The 27,712-nt window shown below is 36.9% G+C and overlaps 1 protein-coding gene and 1 non-coding gene across 2 annotated transcripts in view; one reads left to right on the top strand and one right to left on the bottom strand.

Moving 5' to 3' along the window:
• Slc38a9 (solute carrier family 38 member 9) overlaps positions 1-27,712 on the bottom strand; it is a gene marked incomplete in the record, with an annotated part of 75,149 nt that overhangs the window by 25,231 nt on the left and 22,206 nt on the right. Inside the window, 7 exon segments of the mRNA XM_029567057.1 lie at positions 2,275-2,469; positions 4,537-4,596; positions 12,645-12,815; positions 16,323-16,416; positions 17,117-17,180; positions 17,312-17,433; positions 21,609-21,741. Of these exon segments, the coding sequence (XP_029422917.1) occupies positions 2,275-2,469; positions 4,537-4,596; positions 12,645-12,815; positions 16,323-16,416; positions 17,117-17,180; positions 17,312-17,433; positions 21,609-21,741 (839 nt within the window).
• LOC115071596 lies at positions 19,280-19,414 on the top strand. The gene has a single exon (XR_003850695.1). It is a non-coding gene; the product is annotated as a small nucleolar RNA SNORA51 (small nucleolar RNA).

Here is a 27,712-nt window from a genome sequence, read left to right as displayed (position 1 = left end):
ATGTGATGCACAAACATACATTCAGGGAAACATTCATACACATAAAATAAAAATTTTAAAAATATAAAAAGAAAAAAGAAAAGAAAGGTAGTAAATGTAAATAATAAACATTTTAGAGAGATGCTCATAAACCAAATAAGCCATGAACAATCAAGTTAGTAGCTACCTGAAGCTCTGGTTATACAGTTTTCAGTAATGTAGACGTTAGAGGATTATTACTGTTCAATATTTAAAATTGATTTTGCTGTATTGGGAATCAAACTCAGAACTTTGCTGGTACATGCTAGGCAAGTAATCACTTACTGAGCTACATCCTCAGCCCAGAATTATTCCTTGAGGAAGTAAATATAGACATTATGGAGCATAGTCAGAGCTTATGTTTCTGAATGCCCTAGAAACTAATGTTGCTAGAGTTACAGTTCTAAAGGGGAAAATATCAAAGAAAAGGACAAAAGCAAAACATCCTTAAGAAGCTGGAGAATAACCAATCTGGTTGGAAGTCTGATGATGGCTGTGCCCACTGAGCAAATTCTTCTATAAGTTTATATGCTTTTGAAAGACTTGTTCCACTGGAAAGTGGGCAAGTACATCAGGAAACCACAAATGAGCTCTATAAGCTGGACTGTGGGTTTAGAGATGAGCTGATTCAGAATGGATGAAAACAGCCGAGCTTATGTAACAGAGTTCTTCATTCTCTCTGCGTTTAGGCTAGATAGATTACAGAGAACCCTGCTCTGTGGCAGACAGGCATAGAGAATTATCTGCCCTTTCCTTTTATTGCCTGGGAATCCATCTATATTTTGGATCTGTACCTCCTAGTTCCTTGATGTGATGGATAATTTGATTATTGTATACTACCAGCTGACTACCTGGAGATCTATAGCGAGGAGTTAAAATTCTACAGTCTGTTTGGACCTAATAATTCTTTATAAGTTGTATCCTTGTATTTTCTTTAGTTAACCAGCTTTGAGCTTTCACCAGGGACTCTTTTTGTCAACTTAAATAGGGTCAAAAATAGTCCTTCAGTGATTTCTAAAAAACAAGGTTCTGAAAAATAGTCCTTCAGTGATTTCTGAAAATCAGACCTTCAGTGATTTCTGAAAGAGATCTATTCCTTTAAGGAGGAAATAGTGCAGTGAGAAAACAACCTGAGGAATTGAGAAAAGCATAATAAACCTAGGGCAGGGAGTGACACAGTAGTAGAGTATGTGGCCAGAATGTACAAGGGCCTGGTTTTTGTTTGTTTTTGTTTTTAAGGCTCTGAATTTGATCCCCAGGACTGTATCAATCAATCAATCAGAAAAAAAAAAAATGAGCTACAGAAGTATCTCCTAAGTTTAAACTTGGATGAGAATTTGTGCAGTACTCCCCCTCTCAATGGTCTTATGTAGTTCAAACTCTCAGTGTAGCCAAGGATAACCTTGAATTCCTGATCCTTCTGCCTCTACCTCCCCAGTGCTAGGATTACTGGTATGTGTTACCATGCCTGGTTACATAATATACCTTTTTTTGGGGGGTCTTTTTGAGACAGGGTCTCCCTGTAGTCCCAGCTGTCCTGGAACTCACTATGTAGACCAGGCTGGCCTTGAACTCACAGAGATCCACCTGCCTCTGCCTCCCAAGTGCTGGGACTAAAGGCATATGCCGCCACGCCTGGCTGTATAATATACTCTTAAATGGATCCCAGGATGAGAATTCTATAATTTCCTTTAGCAGGTTCCAGTGTTTCCATGTGATTCTTCCTCAAATTTTTTATTTCCTCTAGCTGTATTCTGACAAGAAATAAGACTAGAATGGGAAACCTAGTAACTCATGTCACAAAAACCAAAACAAAACAAAATAACAGCAAAAAGGAAGCTGTAATGGTCATCTACATTTTTTTGTGCCAACCTTCACAGAAAATACAGAGCAAAGAAAAGCAGGGTGTTGGGGCTGGAGAGATAGCTCAGTAGTTAAGATGAAACTGGCTACTCTTGCAAAGGACCCAGAGTCAGTTTCCAGAACCCACATGGTGGCTAACAATCATCTATAACTCCAGTTCCAGAAGATCTGACACCCTCTTCTAGCTTCTGTGGGTATTGCATGCATAGCTGTACTTATTATATACATGCAGACAAAACACTTGTACACAAAATTTTTTTTTTTTTAAAACAGGGTGTCATATGATCGAATGAATTAAACACAAATGAACAGGCTGGAAGGCAACTCTCCCTGGTCAGACTAATAAGGTTCCAGGTGCAACATCATGTTCCACAGTGCAACATCATGCCTTACCTAGGATATTAAACTTCGAAAAAAACGAAGGAGATTTGAAATTGAGCAGTGGCAAGAGAAGTCCTATAAGGTAGAAAGGCACTGTCTTGGACTTATTCCACCACTTTTCAAACTGTTGGACCTCTGTATCATTAGTGTAGAAGATCATGGAGCTGTTGTCAGGATGGCTGCCACTCCCAGCACTTGGACAAATCACTGCAACAGTAAAATGCCATATTAGAGAAGACCACAAAACCCAGAAAAATCAATGTGCACAGAGACTGACACTTGCTCAACTATGACAACAAATGCATATGTAGGTACATTAGGAATCTTTCACCTACATATAAATAATGAAAGGTGAGGGGATCTTAGAAAATTTTGTACTAAAAATAAGAGACAGAGTCCATCAAATATTTGTTGGCCCCATTGCTGGACAGAAAATACTGGGTTGATATCTCATTGTATTTATAAAATAATATAAGAAATATCATTCAGAGTGATTGTTGTACTAATACAAAGGCCAAACAGACTTTTTCTTTAAAATGTTATTACACTAATAAATTAATCTGTGTGTGCACATGTGCTTATGTGTGTGCATCACAGCACACATGTGGAGGTCAGAGAGACAACACTCCAGATTCAGTTATCTCTTTCCACCAAGTGGGTCTTGGGGATCAAATTCAGGTTGTCAGGCTTAGTGGCAAGTACCTTTACTTGTTGAGTCATCTTGTCAATTTCTCTTCTTCTTTTTATTTAATAAAAAATAAAATTTATGCCATAAGGAATTAAAAGTAGAAATACCTGAAAAAGCTGCCATGGTACCACATCAAAACCCGATCACTGATGAAAATGGAACCTTGGATTCTAGCAATCCAAAGCAATTCTAGGGTCTATCACATTTGCTAGTAGCCCAAGAGTCTAGATGATAGCCTAAGAACTATGGTTTTTTTTTCTCTTTCTTTTTTTCCTCTTCTTCCTCCTCCTCTCAACATTTATTTATTTATTTATTTATCTACTATCTATCTATCTATCTATCTATCTATCTATCTATTTATCTATTTATCTATTTATCTATCTATCTATCTATCTATCTATCTATCTATCTATCTATCTATCTATCTATCTATCTATCTATTTATTTATTGTGAATGTGAATGTGCATGTCATAGCAAGTGTATGGAGGTCAGAGGACAACTCGCAGGAATCAGTTTTTTTCTTCCACCATGTGGGTCCCCAAGATCAAATTCAGGTTGTCGGGCTTGGCAACAAGCACCATTACTTTCAGAGCCATCCCACTGGTCCTATTTTTATGACTTTCTAAAAAACCTTTTTTAAATGGTTCTGGGATCAAAACTAGGGCCTCTCATATGCTAGGCAGATGCTCTACCATTAAATCATAGCCAAGCATTTATTTTTAATAAATAAATGAAACTTTACTAAGAAATTGGGCTATTTTGGAGCCAGTTTCAACTTATTTTTCCATATTTACTTATTAGTCTCTGTATATTATCAGGAAGTTATTTTTATGCTATAAATGAGTATAGCTTTCATGTTAGCAATACACATCTAAAATGAAGTTAACAAACTGAGGGCTGGGGATATAGCTCAGCAAGAGAGTGCCTAGCATGTGGGAGGCCCTGAGTTTGACTCCCAGAATTGCAAACAACAGCAGCAACTGCAGCTGTAACAACAACCATACTTGCAGCCACAATAGCACCACCAAAAACCTGACAACTATGCTTCTAGACATCCAACACAATTAGAAGTGAAAACAGTTCTTGAAAATATTGATGATTCATAGGCAAATATGGATACTTTGGATACAGTCCAAAGCTATATAAGACAGGCTGAGTATTTCTTATCTGAAATGCTTATACTAGAAGTATTTCAGATCTTAGAATATTTGTGTAGACCTTACTAGCTTACACATCATGACTCTAATTTTGGTTTTGTTTTGTTTTTGCAGTGCTGAGGATCACCTCAGGGCCTCATGTATCCTACATTCCCAGCCCTCTTGGCCATCTCATTTTGGAGCATTTCAAATTTCAGATCTTTCAGTTAGGAATGCCCAACCTATATGAACTAAATAGTGCCTAGCTCACATTAACACAATCCTTTCTGGAGTTTACCTATTTTGAAACACACTGATTACCAACAATTTAGTAACATAATGTTAACAATTTTCCCCTCACCATTTACCTAAAATGGGGTCATAGGTTCTATTTTTTAAGCCTTTTTGGAGCAGGATGGGAAATAAAGAAACAATTCTGAGCTACTTACCAGGGTTGCTATTATTGGTTCTCAGTATAGTGTCTGTATCATTAATGTGATGAATAAAATCTAAAAATTAAAGACAAACATATAGTTTAAATAATGAATTAAAGATGCTAATCCTATCACCATCTGAAGTCTTTGTTTATAAAACAGATTTTTACTATATATAATATTGAGCACACTGAACCCAAACACTTCATAGTAAAGTAGTTTCACCTTCTAGTTTGCTTTGCTTATAGAAATGATAATGTCATTGGCTTATTGGTCCCATGGTGGAAAAACTTTATATAATTCAAGATTTTTTTAAAAAAAAAAAAAAACCTACTTACAAGGCTGAATGAATGGTAGTTAAAAAGTCTAGAAGGAAAATAACGTGATTTTTTGCCTATACTCACACTAACATGTAAATACATCTATATTTTATGTAAGACTTTAAAATATGCCCAAACGGAAAGCCAACAATTACACAGCCAAACCAATTGGAAAATCATTTAAAATTTCCTAAGGTCCAGAGCATGTGTGTATAAACCTAAGATTGTATAGTAATTACTATGCTTAGAAGAGCTGCTGAAGACTCCCACAACCTCATTCATGCTCCTAGCTCCCCCACCCCATCTTTCCTCCTAGCAAGGGCACTGGCCCATTTCTTCTCTTGGCATCCCAGACTTCTGAACTACCCTCTTGGCCTAAATTCCTCACTGCTTCCTGATCCTTTGCACCCAGACCAACCCAATTCCTCAGTCTAGTCCCTTGGTGTCCTCAAAGCCTGTCCCCTTCCCCCACCTTGCCTATCCATACCTGAGACCTGCTTTCATCCTGGGCTGTCCCACCCCCAACCTGGATTCCTGAGACCAGCTTCCTTCCCTGCTTCCTCTGGATTCCTGAGACCAGCCTCCTTCCCTGACTATCTGAGAGTCCTGAATCCTACCTCTACCTAGAAATCCTCACAAATTGTACTGTTACTGCTGACTAAAGGGATCCAGACCTCAGGAGAAAGCCTAAGAGCATCTGATCCTCATCTGACTTGGGCCTCTGGGGGAAATCTTGAGCAACAGGACTAAACCCATCTGGCCCCTCCAATATAAAATCAAAAGAGAGAACCTGAAGCGTACACCAACCAGCTTTTCATGCCCAACAAGTAAACCACAAAGGCACATAAAGTTTACAAAGAAAAGCAGACCTAAACTCAACAAAGGAAGGCTTGAGCCACACATAAGAATAAGAAACTACAAAAGAAATCCACATGTCAAAGTCAGAGCGAAAAAATAACATGAAAAACCCAAATAATATATCCTCACCAAGTACCAACAGTCCTATAGAGGAGTATAATGAGAAACCCCTAGAGATAACACAGGACATGGAATTCAAAAGAATTATAAACATGACAAAAGAAATCAATGAATTTAAAGAACACACAAATCAAAGAACTGAAAGAAGATAGGAATAAACTTCTGAATGAATTCAGAAAAGAGTTAGAATATTGAGGAATACTCAGGCTGAAATGAAGAAGGAAGTGAAACACTCAATAAGCCAATTAGAAATGACTGGCGAAAGCCTTACCAATAGGATGAATGAAATGAAAAACAAAATATCAAGACTGGAAGATAAAGTGGACAAATTAGACCACTCAAGCAAAGATTATGAAAAATTTAAGAAAACACAAGACTGGAATACACAGGAACTGTGTGGCACCATAAAAAGACCAAACTTACACATCATAGGCATAGAGGAAGGAGAAGAATCTCAGGATAATGGGTATGAACTAGATCTTCAACAGGATTATAGAAGAAAATTTCCCAAGTTAAAGAAAGACATGCCCATATAAATACGAGAAGCACATAGAACTCCAAAAAGACAGAACCAGAAAAGAAACTCTCCACAGCACACCATAGTAAAAACACTAAACGTATAAAACAAAGAGAGAATATTGAAAGCTGCAAAAGAAAAACAAGACACATATAAAGGAAAACCCATCAGAATTGTACCTGACTTTTCAGTGCAAACTATGAAAGCCAGAAGAGCCTGGGCCAAAGTATTCCCAGTTCTAAATGACCCCAGATGCCAACCCAGATTACTTTACCCAGCCAAAACGTCTATTATAGTTGAAGAGGAAAGGAAAATCTTACATGACATAAACAGGCTGAAAGAATTCATGTCCACAAAATCAGCCCTTCAGAGAGTTCTTAAAGCAATACAAAGAGCTGAAGAAAGGAATGACTTACCCCAAGGGGTAACAAAAAGAAACCCAATGAAGGTATAACAGTGGAAACGCACAGTTACATAAAAAATGCGAATGGAAATCAAAATGACAGGCATCAATGCACATCCTTCATTAAAAACTTTAAATATCAATGGACTGAACTCCCCAGTCAAAAGACACAGAGTAGTTGAATGGATTAAGAAATGAAACCCATCTTTTTGCTGTTTGCAAGAAACCCATTTCACTTTCAAAGACAGGCACTACTTGAAGGTCAAAGGATGGAAAAAATATTCCAAGAAAATGGTACTAAGAAAAAAGCAGGAGTTACAATTCTAGTATCTGACAAAATAGACTTCAAAATAAAACTAATCAGAAGAGATAAAGCCAGCCACTTCATTCTGATCAAAGGAACAATTGACTAAGAAGATATTACAATCATGAATATTCACCAAACTCTGGTGCACTCAACATCATAAAAACAGTACTACAGGACTTTAAGACCCAGATTAATCAGAAATCATTAATAGTAGGGGACTTCAATACCCCATTGACTCCATTAGATAGGTCAACAGGACAGAGAATTAACAGAGAGACATCTGAATTAAACAATACCATACATCAAATGGACCTAACAAACATCTACCAAATATTCCACACAAGCACCAAAGAATATACTTTCTAATCAGTGCCCCATGGAACTTTCTCCAAAATCAACCACATACTGGGGCACAAAACAAACCTCAACAAATACAAAAAGACTGAAGTAATTCCATGCATTCTATCAGACCAAAATGCAATGAAGCTTAAAATCAACACTGGAAGAAACCCTAGTAACTACATGAACACATGGAGATTAAACAACATACTCCTGAATGATGAATGGGTCAAAGGAGAAATTAAGAAAGAAATAAAAGTATTCCTGGAATTAAATGAAAAGAACAATACAACACAACAAAACCTCTGGGACATGTTGAAAGCGGTCCCTAGAGGGAAGTGTACACCTCTAAGCGCAGCACATGGAGATGACTTGACAGCATAATTCAAGACTCGGGAAAGGCAAGAACAAACCAACATCAAACCTAGTAGATGAGAAGAAATAACAAAAATAAGAGGAGAAATTAATGAAACAGAAACAAAGAAAAGAGTATCAAAAAAAATCAGTGAACCTTAGAGCTGGTTCTTTGCAAGGTTGAACAAGATAGACAGACCCTTAGCCAAGTTAACCAAAAGAAAGAAAGAGCTAATCCAAATCAACAAAATCAGAGAGGAATGGGGAAACATCCCAACAGACACCAAAAAGATCCAGAACATTATAAGGGAATACTTTAAAAGCCTATATACTACTAAATTTGAAAACCTAAAAGAAACGGATGGGCACCTAAAAGCATGAGCTCACCAAACTAAACCAAGAAGAGGTCAACAACTTAAACAGACCCACAACACATAAGGAAATTGAAACAGCAATACAAAACCTCCCAACTAAAAAAAGCACAGGAATAGATGGATTTACAGCAGATGGATTTACAGCATTTAAAGAAGATCTATATGCAATATTAATTTATTATAAAAGACAGATCTCAAAGACAAAAACCATATGGTCATCTCAGTAGATGCAGAGAAGGCCTTTGTCAAAACTCAACATGCATTTATATTCAAGTGCTAGAGGGAGTTGGACTGGAGGGAACATACCTCAACATAATTAAAGCCATATACTACAAACCCACAGCCAACCTCAGTCTAAATGGAGAAAAATTGAAAGAATTCTCATTAAAATCAGGTACCAGACATGGATGTCCACTATCTCCACTCCTTTTTAACATAGTGCTTGAAACTCTTGCAAGAGCAATAACACAAGAGACAGAAATTAAAAGAGCACTAATTGGAAAAGGAGAGACCAAATTATCCTTTTTTTGTAGACAATATGGTATTATATCTAAGAGATGCCAAAAATTTCATCAGAAAACTCCTAGAAATGATTAACACTTTCAGGAAAGGTGCAGGTTACAAAATTAATCTACAAAAGTCTGTAGCCTTTCTATAAAATAATAACAAGCAATCAGGGAAACAGTACATGGAAACCCTCCCTTTCACATCACCTTGAAAAGAAAAACAAAAAAAACGTCCAAATACACCTGACCAAAGATTTCAAAAACCTCTTCAAGGAAAATTTTAAATCTTTAAAGAAAGATATTAAGGAAGACACAAGAAGATGGAAGGCCCTCCCATGCTCATGGATTGGATGAATTAATATTGTGAAAATGACCATCCACCCAAAAGCCATTTATAGATTTAATGCGATGCCAAAAAAACCATCCTAAGATACATACGGAAGCACAAAAGACCTTGGATAGCCAAAGCAACCCTGAGCACTAAGAGCAATGCTGCATGGATTACTATACCAGATTTTAAATTATATTATACAGCTATAGTCCTAAAAAACACATGGTACTGACACAAGAATAGACCCGTGGATCAATGAAACAAAATTGAAGACCCAAATATGAGTGAATGCAATTTCAGCCACTTGAAATTTGACAAAGGGGCCAAGAACATTCACTGGAGGAAAGACAGCATGTTCAACAAATAAGGCTGGCAAAACGGGATCTCCACCTGTAGAAGAATGAAATTAAACCCCTTTCTTTCACCTTGACAAAAGTCAACTAAAAATGAATCAAAGACCTCAATGTGAAGCCTGAAACTGAAATTTTTAGAAGAAAACGTTGTCAAAAATCTACAAGATATAGTGTAGGAAAGGATTTTCTAAACTAGACATCAATTGCTCAGGAAATAAAGTCAAGAATCAACAAATGGGACTTCATTAAACTAAAAAGCTTCTGTACAAAAAAAGAAGCAACCAAGGAAGTGAAGAGAAAGCCCACAGAGTGGAAAAACATCTTTACCAGCGACACATCTGACAGAGGTTTAACACCCAGAATATATAAAGAACTCAAAAAACAAAGAATCAAGAAAGGAAGTAACCCAATTAAAAGATGGGCTAAGGAGCTGAACAGAGAGTTCTCAAAAGAAGAAATAAGGATGGCTAAGAAGCATCTTAAAAAGTGTTCAAGATCGTTAGTAATTAGGGAAATGCAAATTAAAACCACTTTAAAGCCGGGTGCTGTAGTTCCAGCACTTGGGAGGCAGAGGCAGGCAGATCTCTGTGACTTCAAGGCCAGCCTGGTTTACATAGTGAGTTCCAGGACAGCTCGGGCTACAAGGAGACCCTGTCTCAAAAAGACTAAAAAAAAAAAAAAAAAAAAACCCCACCACTTTAAGATTTCATCTTACCCAAGTCATACTGGCTAAGATCAAGAGAACAAATGATACCAAATGTTGGAGAGGATGCTGGTGGGATTGCAAACTTGTTCAACCCCTATGGAAAGTAGTGTGGAGAACCCTTTAAAAATCAAAAATGAATCTATCATGTTCATTGCTGCCCTTTTCACAATAGCTAAGAGATGGAAGCAACCTAAGTGTCCCTCAACTGAAGAGTGGATAATGAAAATGTGGTTCATTTATACGATGGAGTTCTCTACTCAGCAGTAAAGAAAGATGAAATTTTATGACATTTGCAGGTATATGGATAGAACTAGAAATTATTATACTAAGTGAAGTAACACTCAGAGAAACAAAATGATGTATGTTCTCCCTCATATGTGGATCCTAGCACCAAATCCTTATAAGTATGTCTCCAGACATAACTATATGAACCAGGATAATGAAAAGGAACCAGGGAGGTAAAGGAAAAGAAAGAATCTGAGAGAGAAGAACAGTAGGAAGCAGGTGTTACTAAGGGAGATATGGATAAAAATGGGGTTATTTTAATGGGAGGGGGAGGAAGGGTTATACAAGGAACCTTGGGGATAAAGGGAAAGAAGCTCAAGAGAGGTGGGACCATAGGAGAAGGGTATTATCAAGGGAGAAATGGGGAAAACGGGGGCACATTAAATGGGGAAATCATGGTGGAAGGGTTAGACAGAAAGAGAAAGAAAAAGCCTAGTTTTAAAAAACCAGAGGGAACTCTATTAGTCCAACAACCTACTACAAATTATACATAAAACTAGTTCAAGGTACAAAATACACATCTAGTCAAGGTTTATCTGAAAGCGTTTGGTTTTTGTCCAAGCTTTATCTATATAGTGCATGGTAATTAAAAGTACAGGACTGGTGGAACTAACCTTCTTGGATTTTAACAGCCATACTTTGAGGCCTATACTAATCTGTTCAGAGGAACTTAAAGGACAATTTTTAGTCCTTGTCCTCCAAGGTCGACTAAGTTCCAGGGGACTACGAAGCATCTCTCAAAATGTTCTGTAACTGTGGTGAGTCACCTGTCCTTTTGTTCAGGGACGCCATGGAGACCCTACCAGATGTACTTGAACCAGTGTCCAGTTTACAAAGAGGAGGGTCAACATAGAGGAAACATTTCCTCCACGCTTCCAAGTGAAACCAGCCGAGTAGGAACTTTGACTTATCTTCACATAGATGGAACTGGTAAAAGAAAGGAGCCAGGGGCTCCTCCCAAATCCATGTGACCCCTGAGGAAGAGATACTCAAATGACCTTAAGTGTAAAAATAAATTTGTTTATTTGGGCAACCTGTATGGTCTTAAACACCCAAAAGGAAAATATAACCAAAGATTAAAGTGATCAGTGTATTTTTTTCAGAGTCCATGTATATAGCTAAAGGCTACATAACAAAAAACAGTGCCAGACAAGAGACACCTTCCTTTGAGTTGTAGGCCAGGGTGGTCCAAGAGACTCCCAAAATTAATCAGGCTATTACCACAGCCCTTGATTGCCTCCCAGAACTTGAAGGTAAGACCCTACTGCCCAAGACAGAACATACGTTGGACACAGGATTTGGAGAAATAGAGCTGCAACTGACCTGGAAGCCACTTCCCCTGAAGGTTAGCTCTCATAGCTTTGGAGACTCTATGAAAGTGCCAAGGGAAAACATCAACGGATGATCCAGCACCAGCTTCAAGACCAAATAACTGTATCAATGGCCAGCACAGCATACTCCATTGGTGCAGTAGTGGCACTTTTGTCTTGGGGACAATCAACAGCTACCTAATTTAACTAAAAGCCCATTCAAAGGAAGGAAACTCAAGTGTGGTATTGTAACATAACCTAATACACATGGCCAGAGTGGTCATACATCTTAGAGAAAACCCCCAAACTCTCACATCACTAGACTAATGTGATCTCTTACTATGTGCAAAATATGTATCCTTATATTTACAAATATTCCCAGTCACCACTCATCAAAGCTCACTTTGTAGCAGAGACTAATACCAAGTACCACAACTGGTCACACATGGACATTGTCTATGAGTTGCCCAGGCCTAAGGGACACATCTGCAATGCAACCTCTACACCTAAGGCTCATGGAACATAGAACAGGGGTAAAGAAGAGGATACTAAGGAATCAGTTCTCAATAATGAAGCTCCTCATGCAGCAGAGGGCAAGGAACACAAAAGGTCACAAATGGCCAAAGTGTAGCTAGCGATCAAGAATTGGGTAAATAATAGTCCTTGGAGAGGATCCCTTTATTAAACTTCATCTACCCAAGGCTGAGGGACCATTGCAGAAGAGGGAGCATAGAGAATGTAAGAGCCAGGGAGAATGGGCATGACCATACAGAAATAGAGTCCTACAAGCTCTAAGACAGGATATAGGAAGTAAGAAGTAAAGTATGTAATTCTGGAAAATATACTTGATTTAGCTTATTTTCTATGTTTTGCATTGTATTCTATAACTTTTTCAGGTACATTTTAGAATCAGCTAACTTGCCAGATTCCAGAACAATCCAATTAGAATTGATTGAAGTTGTCTTAGAATTTTAGGTTAGAACTAAAATATTGCAGTGGTATTTGAGAGCAACTATGTTAAACAATATATTGATACTTACTAAAAATAAACTTTCCAGTATTAAAAAGAAAATTAGACATAAGCACCCAATAGACTATCATTGCTCCAATAAGAGACACCAAGGAGAAAAGGAGACTTGACCACTGCCCAAAAGAGCCGAAATAGTGTTTGCAGACATCTGGATACTCCCAGGTAGTTGTGTCTGACGTACCTAGATAAAAAATAAGGAGAAAGAATAAAAATATATGCTAATTATACAGTCAATGTTTATGATTTGTGTTTTTCTACCCTAATTAACTCAAAATATTAAGCCAAAGATTATGGATACTTTATCTACAAATACAATAACACAATATGTAAAAAACAATTAAAATGTCATAGAATAAGCAGAAGAAGAAATGTGATCAATAAAAAAGAATCTGAAAAACATTATAGAATTATAACCATTTATAATTAATAAAAGCATGTGATAACCAATAATAGGCAAGCCCATTAGTAAACAACAGAAAACACTATTTAATATATCTTTAAAACTCACTCCATGTATGCTTTGTGCCCATGGAGTCCAGAAGAGGGTGTCAAATCCCCTGGAACTGAAGTTACAGACAAGCTGCCATGTGGGTGCTGTGAATCAAATCCAGATCCTGTGCAAGAGTTGGACAGTTAAGTGCTCTTAACCCCTGAGCCATCTCTCCAGCTCCTCCAGTTTTGTTTCAGGCTATTTCTAAGAGTAGCTTTCTGCTTTATCAGAGTGGCTTTATCCTGTGTTTTAATACCTGGGAAGGCTGATTCCTCCATAACATTTCTTTTTCTTTCTCATAATTTTCCTGGTTTGCTTGAGCATAATTTGCCTATATAACTTTAACGTTCTACTTATAATGACAAAACAAAATTTCATTAAAACTGGACTGAATTTATACATTTGATATATTTTTTAGGATACTAAATCTTTCAAATAACATGGCATGCTTTTCCTTATTTATGTAGATTTTGTTCCTTATTTTTAGGTAGTTTGTATTTTTCTCCTATTTCCATTCTTGATGGGGAAATATTTAGCTTCCACAGCATGTGGAATAAGAGGTATTTGTGGAATTTTTAATAATTGAATGAGCTATAACACTATTTTCTTTCAAAAATATTTTTATTGACTCTTTGGAATATATTAGCCACAGGCAGTATGGAGGAGCAGAAAGACCCGTTTTCTGGGCTAGGTCATACTATCTAATTTGTCAGTGTTGTGTTGTAGTGAGCATCACATAAATATATATTAAATGAATAAATGAGTGACTGAATAAAAAAAAAAAAGAATGTTCTCTTGTTAAAGTTTAGTTCCAAGTGCTTTAGAGTTTATTGCCATGGTAAGTGGAATAAATTTCACTGCTTCCTAATTCTAGGTTTTGTCCTTGGCTTCATATGAGTGAACTTTCAGATTCTCTCATTAATTTTAAGAGTACTAGTCACACCATTCTAGGAAAATACTTATTGCTATAATTTTCAGTCTTTTCTCAAGTTTTTACACTGTTTTTAAATTTTTGTTGTGCTTCATAATAGGGAGTCATTACAAGCATCCTCTATGTTTTCTTGACTTTAATGGAAATGGCTTTAAGCATTTTATCACTGTAGACTAATGCTGGTCCTGGTTTAGGGATAAATAGATCTTAATATGTTAAAGCAGTATTTTTCACTCAGAGTTTTAGTAAAAAAGGATACTGAACTCCAAGAAATACCTTCTTTTTTGTTATCTATTGATGTCACTGTGAATTTTAACCCTATTTTATTAATGTAAAGAATTATGTTGGATTTCTTAACAATGAAACATCCTTCTTGCCTTATTGGAATAAAGTTTATTTTAAACATAGGATATTTTTTGATACAGTGCTGATTCAATCTGATAATGCTTTATAAAGTGTATGTAACTGTGTTTTTCTTTCTTCCTTTTTTGGTTCGGTCAGGCTTTGTATTAAGAGTTGTGCTGACTTTGTAAATGAATTGATGCAAGTTCATCATTTTATATTGTATGGAACAGTTTAAGAAACATGGGCTTTACCTGCTCATTAACATTTACCAAGTAAACTCAGGGAATGCTGTTTTCACTATAAAAGACAGTGTGAATTAAGATGCGTGCTTACTACATTTGTTTAAAAAGCTCTTCCAATTTCAGTCAAAACTGAAATGACAGAAATCAAAGGCTAAATAAACTTAACTGGAAACTTGAATGACTTTTAAACAAGACCTCTCTCAAGACTTTTAAACAATACTTTCCAAGTATCCAAGATTAGACTTAAAGAATCTGCTTAGTTAAGACAGAAAACCTAGAGGTAAAACCCTAGTCTGTTCATTTATACATGCTAAAATGAATGAAAAAAATACATGCCTACTTAGGTCCTAAAATTATATAATAGTAATAACAATAATAATAATTTTTAAGAGAGGGTCTCATGTAGCCTAAGCTAGTTTTAAATTCACTATGTAGCTGAGGATGACCTTGAACTCCTACTTCTGCCTCCCAGGTTCTGGGATTACAGGTATGCACCACTACACTGAACTTAAAATACTTTGAAATGTCCTAAAAAAGGTATTACCTAATCCAACAGCAAGGTATAGTGGCATATATTAATAGTCCCAGCTGCTCAGAAGGCTCAAGTGGGATGGTCATTTATACTCATGAGATCAAAACCAGCACAAACCATAGAAGAAGACCCTATTTCAATTTTGGAAAAAAAAATGTTATTTTATTTTATGTGTATGAGTACATTGTCTGCATGTGTATAAGTGTACCATGTGCATCCAATGCCTGCAGAGGCCACAAGAAGAGGGAATTGGATCCCCTGGAACTGGAGTTATGGATACCATATCCAACCAGAGTCCTCTGGAAACACACCAAGTGTTCCCAACTGTTAAGTCATCTCTCCAGCCCCCTACTGCATTCCAATTTAAAAAAAAAAACCCAAACAAACAAAAAGATTTTTCAGATTCCTTGATCCAAAATGATGAGTAGAGGTAATTTTTTGTTTTAAGGATTGCTTATACTTTCATTTTTGTACTGATAATTTCCACTTTTAGGTCTATTATGCATAGCTAAAAACAAGTAACCAATACTTGATAGAATTCTAAGATGAGTGTGGCGCATGTCTTTAATCCCAGCACTGGGGAGGCAGCCTGGTCTACACAGTGAGTTCCAGGCCAGCTGGGGATACAGAGAGAGCCTGTCTCAAAGAAAAAAAAAAAACATAGAATTCTAAATTTAGTTCCAATAAAGGCTTTATTTTAAAAATATGTCATTTTGGAGCCAGTGAGATGGCTTGGAGGGTATGGGCACTCATTGCCAAGCTTGAGGATCTGCGTTTGATCCCTGGGACTCACATGGTAGAAGGAAGAGAACTGACTTCTGTAAGTTGTCTTCACACATGATCACACAAACTTAATAGATAAATTATAATACATATTTAAAAGCTTTAAAAAATATGACACTTCATCAGCTAAAGGCACCTGCCACCAAGCTTGTCCATCTGTGTTCAACTCCCAGGACTCACGTGGTAGAAGGTGAGAACTGATTCCCTCAAGATGTCCTTTGACCACATGTGCACTGTGGCACACACACAAAAATTAAAAGATAACTAAAAGTAGATAGCTGACACACAGGGAATATACAAAGTACCATCTGCCTCAATGGGAGACAGCTTATTAATTCCCATGTCAATAATCTATTTTCACTTACATATCAAAGCTCGTGATTTCACCACTCTATAGCAGCAATAAAGTGTTAAAAGGCCCATCAGCATGATAACACACATTCCAGTGGTAAATCCAGCCTGTTTGCAAATAAAAATAGAGGATACATGTCATTATATAAAAATAAATTCATATATTATCATATTGTTACCCTAAATAATCATGACAAAAACCTGACAATTAATGGAAAAATGAATAGAACCATCTGCTTTTTTTGAGTAATTTTATGTAGATTATAAAACTTAAAATATTGTGGTAATTTTTTTCCTTTTAAAGTGCTGGAATTGAATCCAGAGTCTCATGCAAGCTAGGCAAGCAGACTACCATTGAGCTATAGCTACCCAATTTAAAGCTTAAATATAAAAGGAAAATTTTAAGGTTATTATTTAACTCGTTGACTTACTTATTTTGGAGACATATGGGACATACACAGGCTGACTTGTAATTTACTACATAGCCCAAATTAGCCTTGAACTTATGATCCTTGTTGCCTTAGCTTAAATGCAGGAATTACAGTATAGAAAAAAATTTCAGGGGCTGGAGAGATGGCTCAGGAGTTAAGATCACATACTGCTCTTGTAGAAGTTTAAAGTTCAGTTTATAGCACCCATGTTGGGTGGTTCACAACCACCTGTAACTCCAGTTCCAGGAGGAACACAATATCTCTGCCTTCCATGAACACCTGCACTCATGTGCACATACCTCTATAGATACATACCTATACATAATAAAAAAATGTTAAAAAATTTCAGATAAAAATATACTAAAAAATGATAGTACCTGTTTTATGCCCCAAGGAATACTTAGTATAGATGTTCCCATCATGGTATTCCAAATCATAAAGCTGAAAGAGTAATAGCAGTAAAAATATGAAGTTAGACTCTTCAAACATTTTAATTTAGACAAAAACTAAATAACCAGTTATTTTCATTCAAAATATGTTTAACTCATACTCCAAAAAGTAGATTTACTCACATAGTCACTAAACTGGTATTTTTACCATAGCCTTCAGTATAACTCTGAAGTTTATAAGCAGAGCCCAGTGGACTATACACATAGCACTCCTCTGGAGCTGGAACTACATGATCTGGAGCAATCTGGTGAAAAAGAAACACAGAGAAATGTCACAACAGGTAAATGTACAAAAGAGAATTTTTTTTATACATTTGAGTACCTGATCAGACACACTTCTAAGGTTTTATGTTTCACTGAAACAGGTGAGAGGTTCTGGCTGATGGGCCCCTGATAGGAAAGCTGCCAGCTAAGTGAGAAACTTGTTTAATGCACATCTGGGCTTTTGCCCTCCTCTTTCCTTTCTTCCCTCCCCTCCTTTCTCCCTCCCTTCTTTCCCACCTCAAATTCATGATCCACCTACTTGAGTATTGGGTTTATAAAATTATACCACTACGTCCAGCTTTAGACATATTTTAGACATATTTCTAAATATAATGAGCAATTAACACTATAGGTCCCTAATCAATGAATTAAAAATGATTGTTTCAAATGTAGTGGCAGATATAAAGGAGTAAGAATTTATGCCTAGGGGCTGGAGAGACAATTAGTGGTTAAGAACATTTGCTACCAACATTTGCTGCTCCTACAGAGGTCCCCAGTTCAGTTCCCAGCACCTATATGGTGGCTCATGACTGTCTATAACTCCAGTTGTAGGGGATCTGACACTTTCTTCTAGACTCTGTATGCACCAGGCATGTGGTACACATACAAACTCTCAGGGAAACACTCAAACAAAAATAAAAAATAAATAAGTCCTTAAAAAAGATTTATGCCTAATATTAAATACTTTTCATGCTCAAGAGAAAGGAGGAAGCAAAGAATGAAATGAAGGAAATCTCCGTGGAGGAGGCTGGCCTTAAGTGAGGAGTTTTCAAGAACTAAATGGTGATTTAACTCTGAGGTGAAGGTGTTTTAGCAGAGACAGACACAGATTTCAGATTACAAAGAACTAAGGAGTTAATCAATAGACAGTAAATAAGGAATAATAAATACAGACTATTCTTTAAATGGTTTGGTAAAAGAAACATAAAGTGACTTAATGAAAAGTTAAAACAAGGATTCTAAGGATGGAGTCATGTAAATATATTATCAAAGGGAAGGAGTCAATATAGAGAGGTACCAGTTGTAGCAGATGATCGAAGAGATATAGGTTATACACCAGTTTCTCACACTACCTCCTACTTTTCTTCCTGACTCTACCTTTCTATTCTGGAGGGGGAAAAAAACAACATCATCATCATCACCAACACCAACAACACTGTTTTCTGGCTGAACACTGCCCTGAGAGTAGTTTAGTTCTTAAGGAATAGGCAGTCCTTAAAGGCATAAAATATGACTGGCATGAGTCAACAATCTTTTGATAATTAATATTTACATGTAAATTTACAACTCTGTGCTAGTTTCTCATTTGAGCGTAAAATAACAGTCTCAAACTTTAAGACATTTAAATTCCAGTTGGCCACAATTAGAGAAGACTAGAAGATAAAATAAAGTGTTCAGCTCTGTGATGTACTCTATTACAGGCTATAGTACAGTAATGAGAACTAAAATAGTTGGGGAAGACTCCAAAGAGGAGACAAAAGACCAGGCCTCAGGAGGAAGAAAGGGCATGAACTGGCACAAAAAAGTTAAATCCTTTTCTTTAATGCAGTTAGACTAGTGGTGTCTTTGTAGGAAGACTATCCTGAATGCTCTGTATAGTATGGCTTTGTAAACAACTAGTTTGTAGAGATACAAATACATACAGAAATTATTCAGTTGCCTTATTTACCTATATTTCTCTTAGGTCTGGATTCTCTTGCCTTGTACCATGAGAAAAAAGAAACACAAAGGACAAGATTGCCCTATCAGGGAGAAAGAAAACTCACTATAGCAAAGCAAATTTAGAGGAACAATAAAATTACAATTTACAAGGGACATGGTTAGGTAAGAAGTGGAAAGTTCTGCTTGTGTTCTCACACTGACTGTACACAAAGAGGAAGCAGAATCAACTTATCCTGTGTACACCTCAGTTCTGGTCCTGTGCTTGTTCTCTGGGTCTGAACTGGACATGGGAAGACGTGGAGTGGGGGAGGTAGCAAATTCTTAGGAGATATAGAAAAACTATAGGGCTGGGTCCCACTCTAGCAGTGGTCTAGGATAGTATTTTCTTTTTTATGTTTTGAGACAGAGTCTCCTTGTAGCTCCAGCTGGCCTGGAACTTGCTATGTAGACCAAGCTGGTCTAGATCTCACAGAGATGCACCTGTCTTGGCCTCTCATGTACTAGGATTAAAGGCCTGTAACACCATACCTGGCCATGAGGTCAGTATTTTTAACTTGAATGCTCCTATAATGCACACAGGGATCTTGTAGACATGCAGATGTATATGCTTCAGTAGGTCTGCTAAGGCACCGTACTCTACCTTTTCACTAAGCTCTCAATGAGGCTGATAATGCTGATCTATGGGGATGTATGCTTACTAGCAAAGGTCAAGAAGATGCTGGCACACAACTTTCTTCCCTTAACCAGTTCATAATAACAATAACATATTTTTTTCATAAATAAAAAAGTTTAACTCTATAAATACCTGATACCAGTGATTTTTTTTTCTCTGAAAAATACTTTCAGGGAAAATAATTTTGGAATTTTCCAGAAAATGAACATGGATATTCATACACATTCACTAAAGATGGCTAATTCACACTGTTAACTCTGCTGTTTCGATTTACTAGTCATCTCAGTATCTGGTAACAAAAGGTTTCAATTCAGTGCACAATGCTGACTTAATTTCCAGGCAAATGATGTTCATTGAGTCCTGGACTGACCTAGCTGGAATCGCTGAAGTCAGCTTCCAAGAGCACAGCCTCTAGAAAGTCTGAACCAGACCATGAGATGCTAAATTACCTCTACACCCTCAAAGATTTAGACAATTCTATAATGGAACTAAGACTTCACAATATTAATAGAAAAGCCTGGGGGCGGGGAATAAACAAAATAAAAATTGCATAAAAATTATCCAACTCATATACTTTAGAAGTCTTTACTTTAGTAGATCTTAGAAAAAGAGATCTTAAAGCCAGGTATGGTGGTGCATGCTTATAATCCCAGCACATGAGAAGTGGAGGCATGAATCACATTGAGAGTTTGAGGCTACCCTGGGCAACCAGAGACTCTAATAAAAACAAAGAAAAAGAAAGGAGCTCTCAATGTTTACTCACATGACCAATATAAGAGTCAACTGAGATGGCTATGGTCAAGTGATATCCATTCTTTGGCCCTTGGTAAATGACTAGTTAAGGTTAGAGGTTAGTTCCTTCCTCCTTTTTCACTACTAATACCTATTTTAAAAATGTTTTTTTGCTTTTTTATTTTTATTCTATGTGTATGCATGTATTACATGCATGTATGTGCACCCGTGTTATGCAATGCCTGGAGAAGAGAGAATAGGGCATCAGATCTCCTGGAACTGGAGTTGCAGACAGTGATTAGTTACCATGTGGATGCTGGGATACGAACCCATGTCTTCTGCCAAGAAGAGTCAGTGCTCTTAACCGCTAAGCCATCTCTCCAGCCCTAAACATTTTTCTTTAAGCGTTCAAATTTCTGAGTTGCTTAAATCTGACCACTTTTATAAGCAAGCAGATTACTAACATATTTTTATTCTAAAATGATAATACACCCTCCAGACAATCATGGGCCCATAAACTATGGCCTCATGACCCAAATTTGGCCTTCAATGTATTAAGAGCCCTTTCCGAATAATTTTTTTGATTATAAGACAAAACAAAGAAAATCTGTGACAGTGTATGTCTGCATAGTCTAATTTTTATTGCTAAAAGGATGATGCTAAATAAGAAAATATTAAGTATGTGTATATATCAGTTTCTCATTCCTTTAGAAAATTTATGTAAATATTTTTCCTTTACAATTTGAAACTTAAAAATTGAAAGGACTAACCAGAATCTTGTTTTTAACTAATGATCTAAGCTGCTATTCTAAAAGTAATTTGTCTTCTGCAGAGCTCTTCAGATTGCAAATAAGCAGAATTTAAGAATAATTTAAAAATTCCAGGCTATTGTCAACAGAGGGAGAGTTTTGAATATCTCTATGCAAGGCTAGATAAGACTGAACAAGTCTGAGATGTATAGACTTTGCACGATGCTGTCCTTGGAATATAGCCAGCAAAAAGTTCAACACTTGGGAGTTGCCCTGGTTTATGTTGTTTACTGTTCATTTCAACTCAACTTTTGACAACCAGCAAAGCTCTGCCTCTTACCAGTGCCTTGTCTGCAGGAGTGGTGAGTCGGCTGTAGTAATGAATCCTCTTGTTCATCGCTGAGGCATGGTCACTAACCCTCTGAATGACATTATTCACATTGACAAGGTTTGTAGGCTCTATATAGAAAGGCCTAAAGAAGGGAATATATACTTGACAAAAAACGTTCAGGCAAAACTTCTGGAAGTCAGCCATTGCAGAGAATAACTTCTTGTCCTCCATTTGAAATGGTATGCACAAAGGCAAGGCATTCACTTCTCACTTTTGGTGGGAAAAGAAAATGTCACAAAAGAAGTATTATCCTATCCACAGAATACAGCTTTTGTCTTTTAATGCTTTTACTTTAAATATGCTTAAATCTTAAGGGATTTAGCAATAGAAAGATAACAGAAAAAATGAATTAGTTATTAAAAAGAAACATAGAAAAGAAAAATAATATCTGGCAGCTCTCAGTTTCTAACAATGAAACTTAGATAGAAACAGCTTTGATTAGTCTCTCAAATACTTTTAGCACTAAATCAGAGAAATTATGGACAAAATGTGTCTCTGCTGAAGAAGTCTCTATTCCTTCATAGGCCAAAGTTACTTCCTGTAACAAAATCCTTGTTTCTCAGCTCATGTACTAATGACTAGTGACCTCAAGCACTTTTTTTGTATCAAAAGCACAAATCTAATGGAACATTAGGACACTCAAGAGTTTGCCTCATTCTACTTTTCTTGGATCATGGAACACACTCTATTATCCTATTATTTATGTATGTGCTTCCTTCTATGACTATATCCTGATGAACTACAGATTCTAGTTTTCAACCACAATTCCAGTCACTCCCTTTAGAGTCTTCTGAAACTCCCTCATTTGCTTTCTAAGCTTTCAGTAATATATTGTCCAAAATGGAAAGACTACAAAGTAGTGCTGCATGGAGCAATGTATTCCTCGGCCAAGTCTCAGATCCTTTGAAGTCAGAGATAACACTGTGTCCCAAACTATATATAAGTTACTCTTTGACACTGTACACAGGTCAAAATAATGGGGGAAAAAAACCCACCAGATATCACAGTTTCCACGTAATGCCGCTACATTTATGGTTCTGAAAGAAACTTAAAATATATTAAGGTATGGTGATTAATTCTTGACACATTGTTAATCTAATCTTGTGGAAAGCAACTGAAAAACCAAGTGACTGAAATCTTAATTTCTGCCATTTTTCTAACTAATTCTCATGATATTTGAGAAATGGTAAATGTTGATTTTAATCTCCTCTATGTAATTAATATAAAGAATCTTTGAATCATTTGTTATTTATTCTTCATGAAAGCATCTAAATACAGCAGTTCAACTATAAATTGACTAATTCATTCAATGACTATATAAGAAAATAACTTATAAAAACAAATTCATAGAGATAAATATGACATATTATATATACCAAACATATTGGCAAATGCATTAAGTTCTATCAATATGTTTAATATGAAAATAAATGGGCAAGTGACTGAATAAACAAGCTCCACTTACACACTTGATAGCCTAGTAAAACTACCAGTCGCACCAAAGTATTATGATGTAATACATAATTTATATCTCTACTGTGATACTCAGTGATACTAAAAAGTAATGTAAAAATATTGGTATCTGAGGGCTGGAGAGATGGCTCAGTGGTTAAGAGCACTGACTGCTCTTGCAGAACCCACATGGCGGCTACAAACCATCCTTAACTCCAGTTCCAGGGGAATCCAAAGCCCTCTTCTGACCTCCGCAGCATTGCATGACACGGGTGCAATCACATACATGCAGGCAATACACTTCTACACATAAAATAAAAATAATAAAAAAAATTGGTATATGGGGGTTACGGTGATGGTTCAGTCAGTAAAGTACTTCCTGAACAAGCATGAGGATCTGAGTTCAGAGACAGGTGAATCCCTAAAGCTCACTGGCCTGCCAGTAGCTCTATCAAAGAGCTCAGGTTTAGAAACCCTGCACAAGAGATAACATGGAGTGCAAAGAAGAAGACATTTGACATCAATCTCTGGCCTCCAATGAATACTTTCTCTCTCTCTCTCTCTCTCTCTCTCTCTCTCTCTCTCCCCACCCCCCTTTACTTACACACACACACACACACACACACACGTATGTATGTATGTATGTGGGAGAAAGCTCATAACCAGGTTTATACTCCAGAGGGCATTCCCTCCTTTGCAGGATCAATGCCCCCACAAAACACAAGAATGCTAACATAAGGCAGATATTTAAGCACAGCACAGGTTACTAAAATGGACCTTCTGTCTATTGATAGAAAGAGGTATAGATGTTTATGTGTAGCTTTTTACTCTGAAATTCAATGGTATTAATACCAACCACTAGGTTGGTTTGAAGGTCTGCAGAGAAGCAGTCCAGGAAGTGCTAAATTTCTTGGTTCCTGGTCTCTGACAGAAGCATTAACTGTACCAGTTTAGTTGGCCTGGATACTTTGAGAACAGAATGACTGAAAGTTTTTCTTTTCCAACCGTTTTCATCGAGATGTTGAGTGCCTGTTCAAACAAATATTTTGGAATCTTTTCAAACAGATTCTCTTTAAAAAATATAGTTCGGCATATTTTCAGTGAATTATTAAAAACACATGCTTAATGCTTCATATGAAAGGGTGAAAATATATTTCTAAAGTGAAATTTAGTTGGATTTTAAAACACTTTTAAAATGAAGAACACTACACAGGGGACAACATTCATAATAAAAGACTTTTGAGTTTTCTTTGCAACACTTTCATATGACTGTTCCCATCAGTGTTACTTCTTTCCCATTTGATACATAGCTCGGCTTGCCTTCTGAAAATAAAGAAGGCATACTTGTCTCACCTTGTAAATATTTATGGTCATGCCACAGGAAAGAATGTTTTACTAATAAGAAAAATTTACAAAATATTTTAAAATGTCACTCAAATCTCATGTGTTCGTTTACTGTACTTAAAAACAAAGAAACCTCATTTTTACTAATACTTTTTCTAGGATCTACTCTCTAAATTCCTTAAAATTTTTTGGTTTTTTGAGTCCAATGCCTTAACCACTCTTACTGAGTATGTTAATGCTGTAATGAAATGCTTCTTCTAATCATGTGGTTATTAAATAAATAATTTAAAAAATTTTTGGTTTTTCAATCTGTCTCCACCCTTCTACTGCCCAGCTATGGTTCTCTGAGGTTTAATAACAATTCTATGACTCCCAGGAAGGCTAGTACCCAGTACATAAACTTAAAACTGCTCAGTTATTTACATCCCTACAAAAGCTGAAGCATTCTAATACCTAAGAGGCTGGACAATTGGTTAAAAATGAGAAGGCAATCACGTTTTCAAAAAAATGTCGTGCAAATAAACATTCCAATAACGAACCCACTGTACTGCTTCTACCTGTTTGGTGGACATTTGATGTGTGCCAGGCAGTTTTTCAATAAAGAGAACAGAAAAAGAAGTTAACCAAGCCACTGCACCTAGAAACGCCTTCTGCTACTTGGAAAATGCTGGTAATTTTTGGCTTGCTGGCATGTTTCTCACTTCCTCTGATGCCTATACAACATCCTCTTTCACAAAACCTTGCTCTACAATCCAACTCTAAACACTGTTGCCAAAGACTGGGCTTATATCAGATTCTTCTTCATTTTGGTTAATTAATTTGGTATTTCTTTTCAAATTTATTATTTAAAAATTTATTTAAGTTCCAACCAAATATTAAGTATTTGCATGAAATATTAAGCAATGAGTAAGACACGGAGCCTCAGGGACTGCACAGCAATCTGCTGTGGAGATATATAAATAAGCAAGTTCAACCCAGAGGGAAAATAAGAGAGAAGCCAAGTGTTCCCATGCAACAATGGGAGCAAGAACATGGAAAGGGTATGTGACATGTGATCTATATAGAGGATGGAGTGATGGGGTCACAGGACAGAGGAGGTCACAGAAGAGGGAGCTAAACCATATCTTGCAGACTTTAAAGGAAGTTAGGTGAACTGAATCTTAAAATTCAAAATAAAGGATTTAGTCAGATACAGGTAACAAGAGGAAAGGCTGTTCAAAGAATGGAGGACTGGGGATGTAACTCAGTGGTAGAGTACATACTTAGCACGTGCAAAGCCTTAGGTTAAGTCTCTATAACAAACAAACACACACACACACACACACACACACACACACACACACAAAGTGAATGTAGACAGAACCAGAAAGAGAAAATTCAAGACATACTCCTAAAACCTGTAAGCAGTAGGGAAGGAGTGGCAAGAGATAAGAAACATTTGTGTCAATAATATGGAGATTTTCACATACCAATACATCCTGAAGGAAATAAATCTTAGTTCCAGTTTCCTTGGCTGACCACTTCTCAAATCCCTAACTTTTAAATGTCAGAGTACCCTAAGAGTTCATTTCTCTATTCCCACTCACTAGTGGAGTCACATAACTTTAATCCATGTATATGCTCTCAATGCTGGAACTATAAGACTGAATACCTAACTCACACATCAAACTATTTCCTGCTGTGCCTCCCTGTTGTACTTCTCTGTCCCCCACGCTCCCCTCCTCACCATTCCTGAAACATTACATATTCCTTTTCTCTAGGTATCTTCAGACCTTCATTTCTTTAGCTCATTTTTAAACTGCCCTTTTCTCAATGAGGCATTTGATTACTGTGGTCATCACATCTGAATTTCAGCACTCTTGCTATCTACCGTCTCTGCTTTACATTTTCTCTTTAGTAGCTGCACTATCTAACATGACTGACACTTATTCTTGGTCCCCTTTGGCCAGATGCAAACTCCATGTAGGCAAGAATTTTTGTCAGTTTGGTCACTAGCATATTCCCAGGGTCAAGAACGGTACCTGACTGGTCATAGGAGCTCTATAAAATGTGGTAAATGAATAAAGTATAAACCAGTACTTATGCCTGCAGAGGTCAGAAGTGGGTGCTAGAATCCCTTGGTACTGGTGCAACGGACAGTTGTTATCCATCATATGGGTGCTGGGAATCAAACCCAGGTCCTCTGCAAGAGCAGTCAGTGCTCTTAACTGCTGAGTCATCTCTCCAGCACCTCCACCTTATTTTCTGAGATGATGAACCTAGAGCTCATCAACTGACTAACCTGACTGGCCAATGACTTCTAGGGATCTCCGCCTCCCAGCTCTGGAGTGACAGATGCCTGTCACTGTTCCAGCTTTCATGTGGGTGCTAAGGATCTAAACTAAAGTCTTCATGACTAAGCCATTTCCCCAGCCCCAAGAAAAAATTTAATTTTTTCTGAAATAATTTTATATTGCCAGACAGAAGATAGAGATACAGTACAGAGTTGAAATTTCCATACTTAAATTCTATTAATGGTGACATCTAATATAATCAGAAGAAAAGATAATGAAAATATGAGACAATTCTTTCAAATTTTCTACAGGTTAAAATTTTTTTTAAATAATGGTGGTGCACGCCTTTAATCCCAGCACTTGGGACACAGAGGCAGGTGGATCTCTGTGAGTTCAAGGCCAGCCTGGTCTATCTAGTGAGTTCCAGGACAGCTGGGGCTATAGGGAGACCCTGTCTCAAAAAAGACTAAGCAAAAATTTTTTAAATAAAAATTTGGGGGAGAAATGATGGAGGAAGCAACCAAATGTTGCACAAAATAAGACGCAACCTGAACAACACTAAGCCATGTAGTTCTAATACATTTGATATGAATGTATCCAGTGCTTCCCTTTGGTTTCCTTCTGCCAAGTGATCCTTTCAAACTCACACTTGTTAAGTAATGGGCCCAGAAAGGCTTTGGGACCTTCCTGAAGTGTTTGGCCAACAGAAAGATATGCCACCTTTTGAGGGCTTTGTTTATATCAGTGTGTTTGTGTGTTTGTGTGTGTGTGTGTGTGTGTGTGTGTGTGTGTAGCACAGCTACGTTCTAGAATTGAGTGATTAAATGAGCAGGAGAGTGTTAGGAATGAAGGGGAAGACAGACTAGTAGAAAACAAGGGAGATGGGTGGACTGGACATCAGTTGTACCCAAAAACTCATGCAAAAAAAAAGTATGGAATACCAGAATAAACAAAATAGCACTGCAAATAATAAATGAATTTTTA

This window comes from Nannospalax galili, unplaced genomic scaffold, assembly GCF_000622305.1.
Source record: "Nannospalax galili isolate Female #2095 unplaced genomic scaffold, S.galili_v1.0 scaffold339, whole genome shotgun sequence".
NCBI lineage: Eukaryota > Metazoa > Chordata > Mammalia > Rodentia > Spalacidae > Nannospalax > Nannospalax galili.
This window is presented reverse-complemented; position numbering and strand designations above follow the sequence as displayed.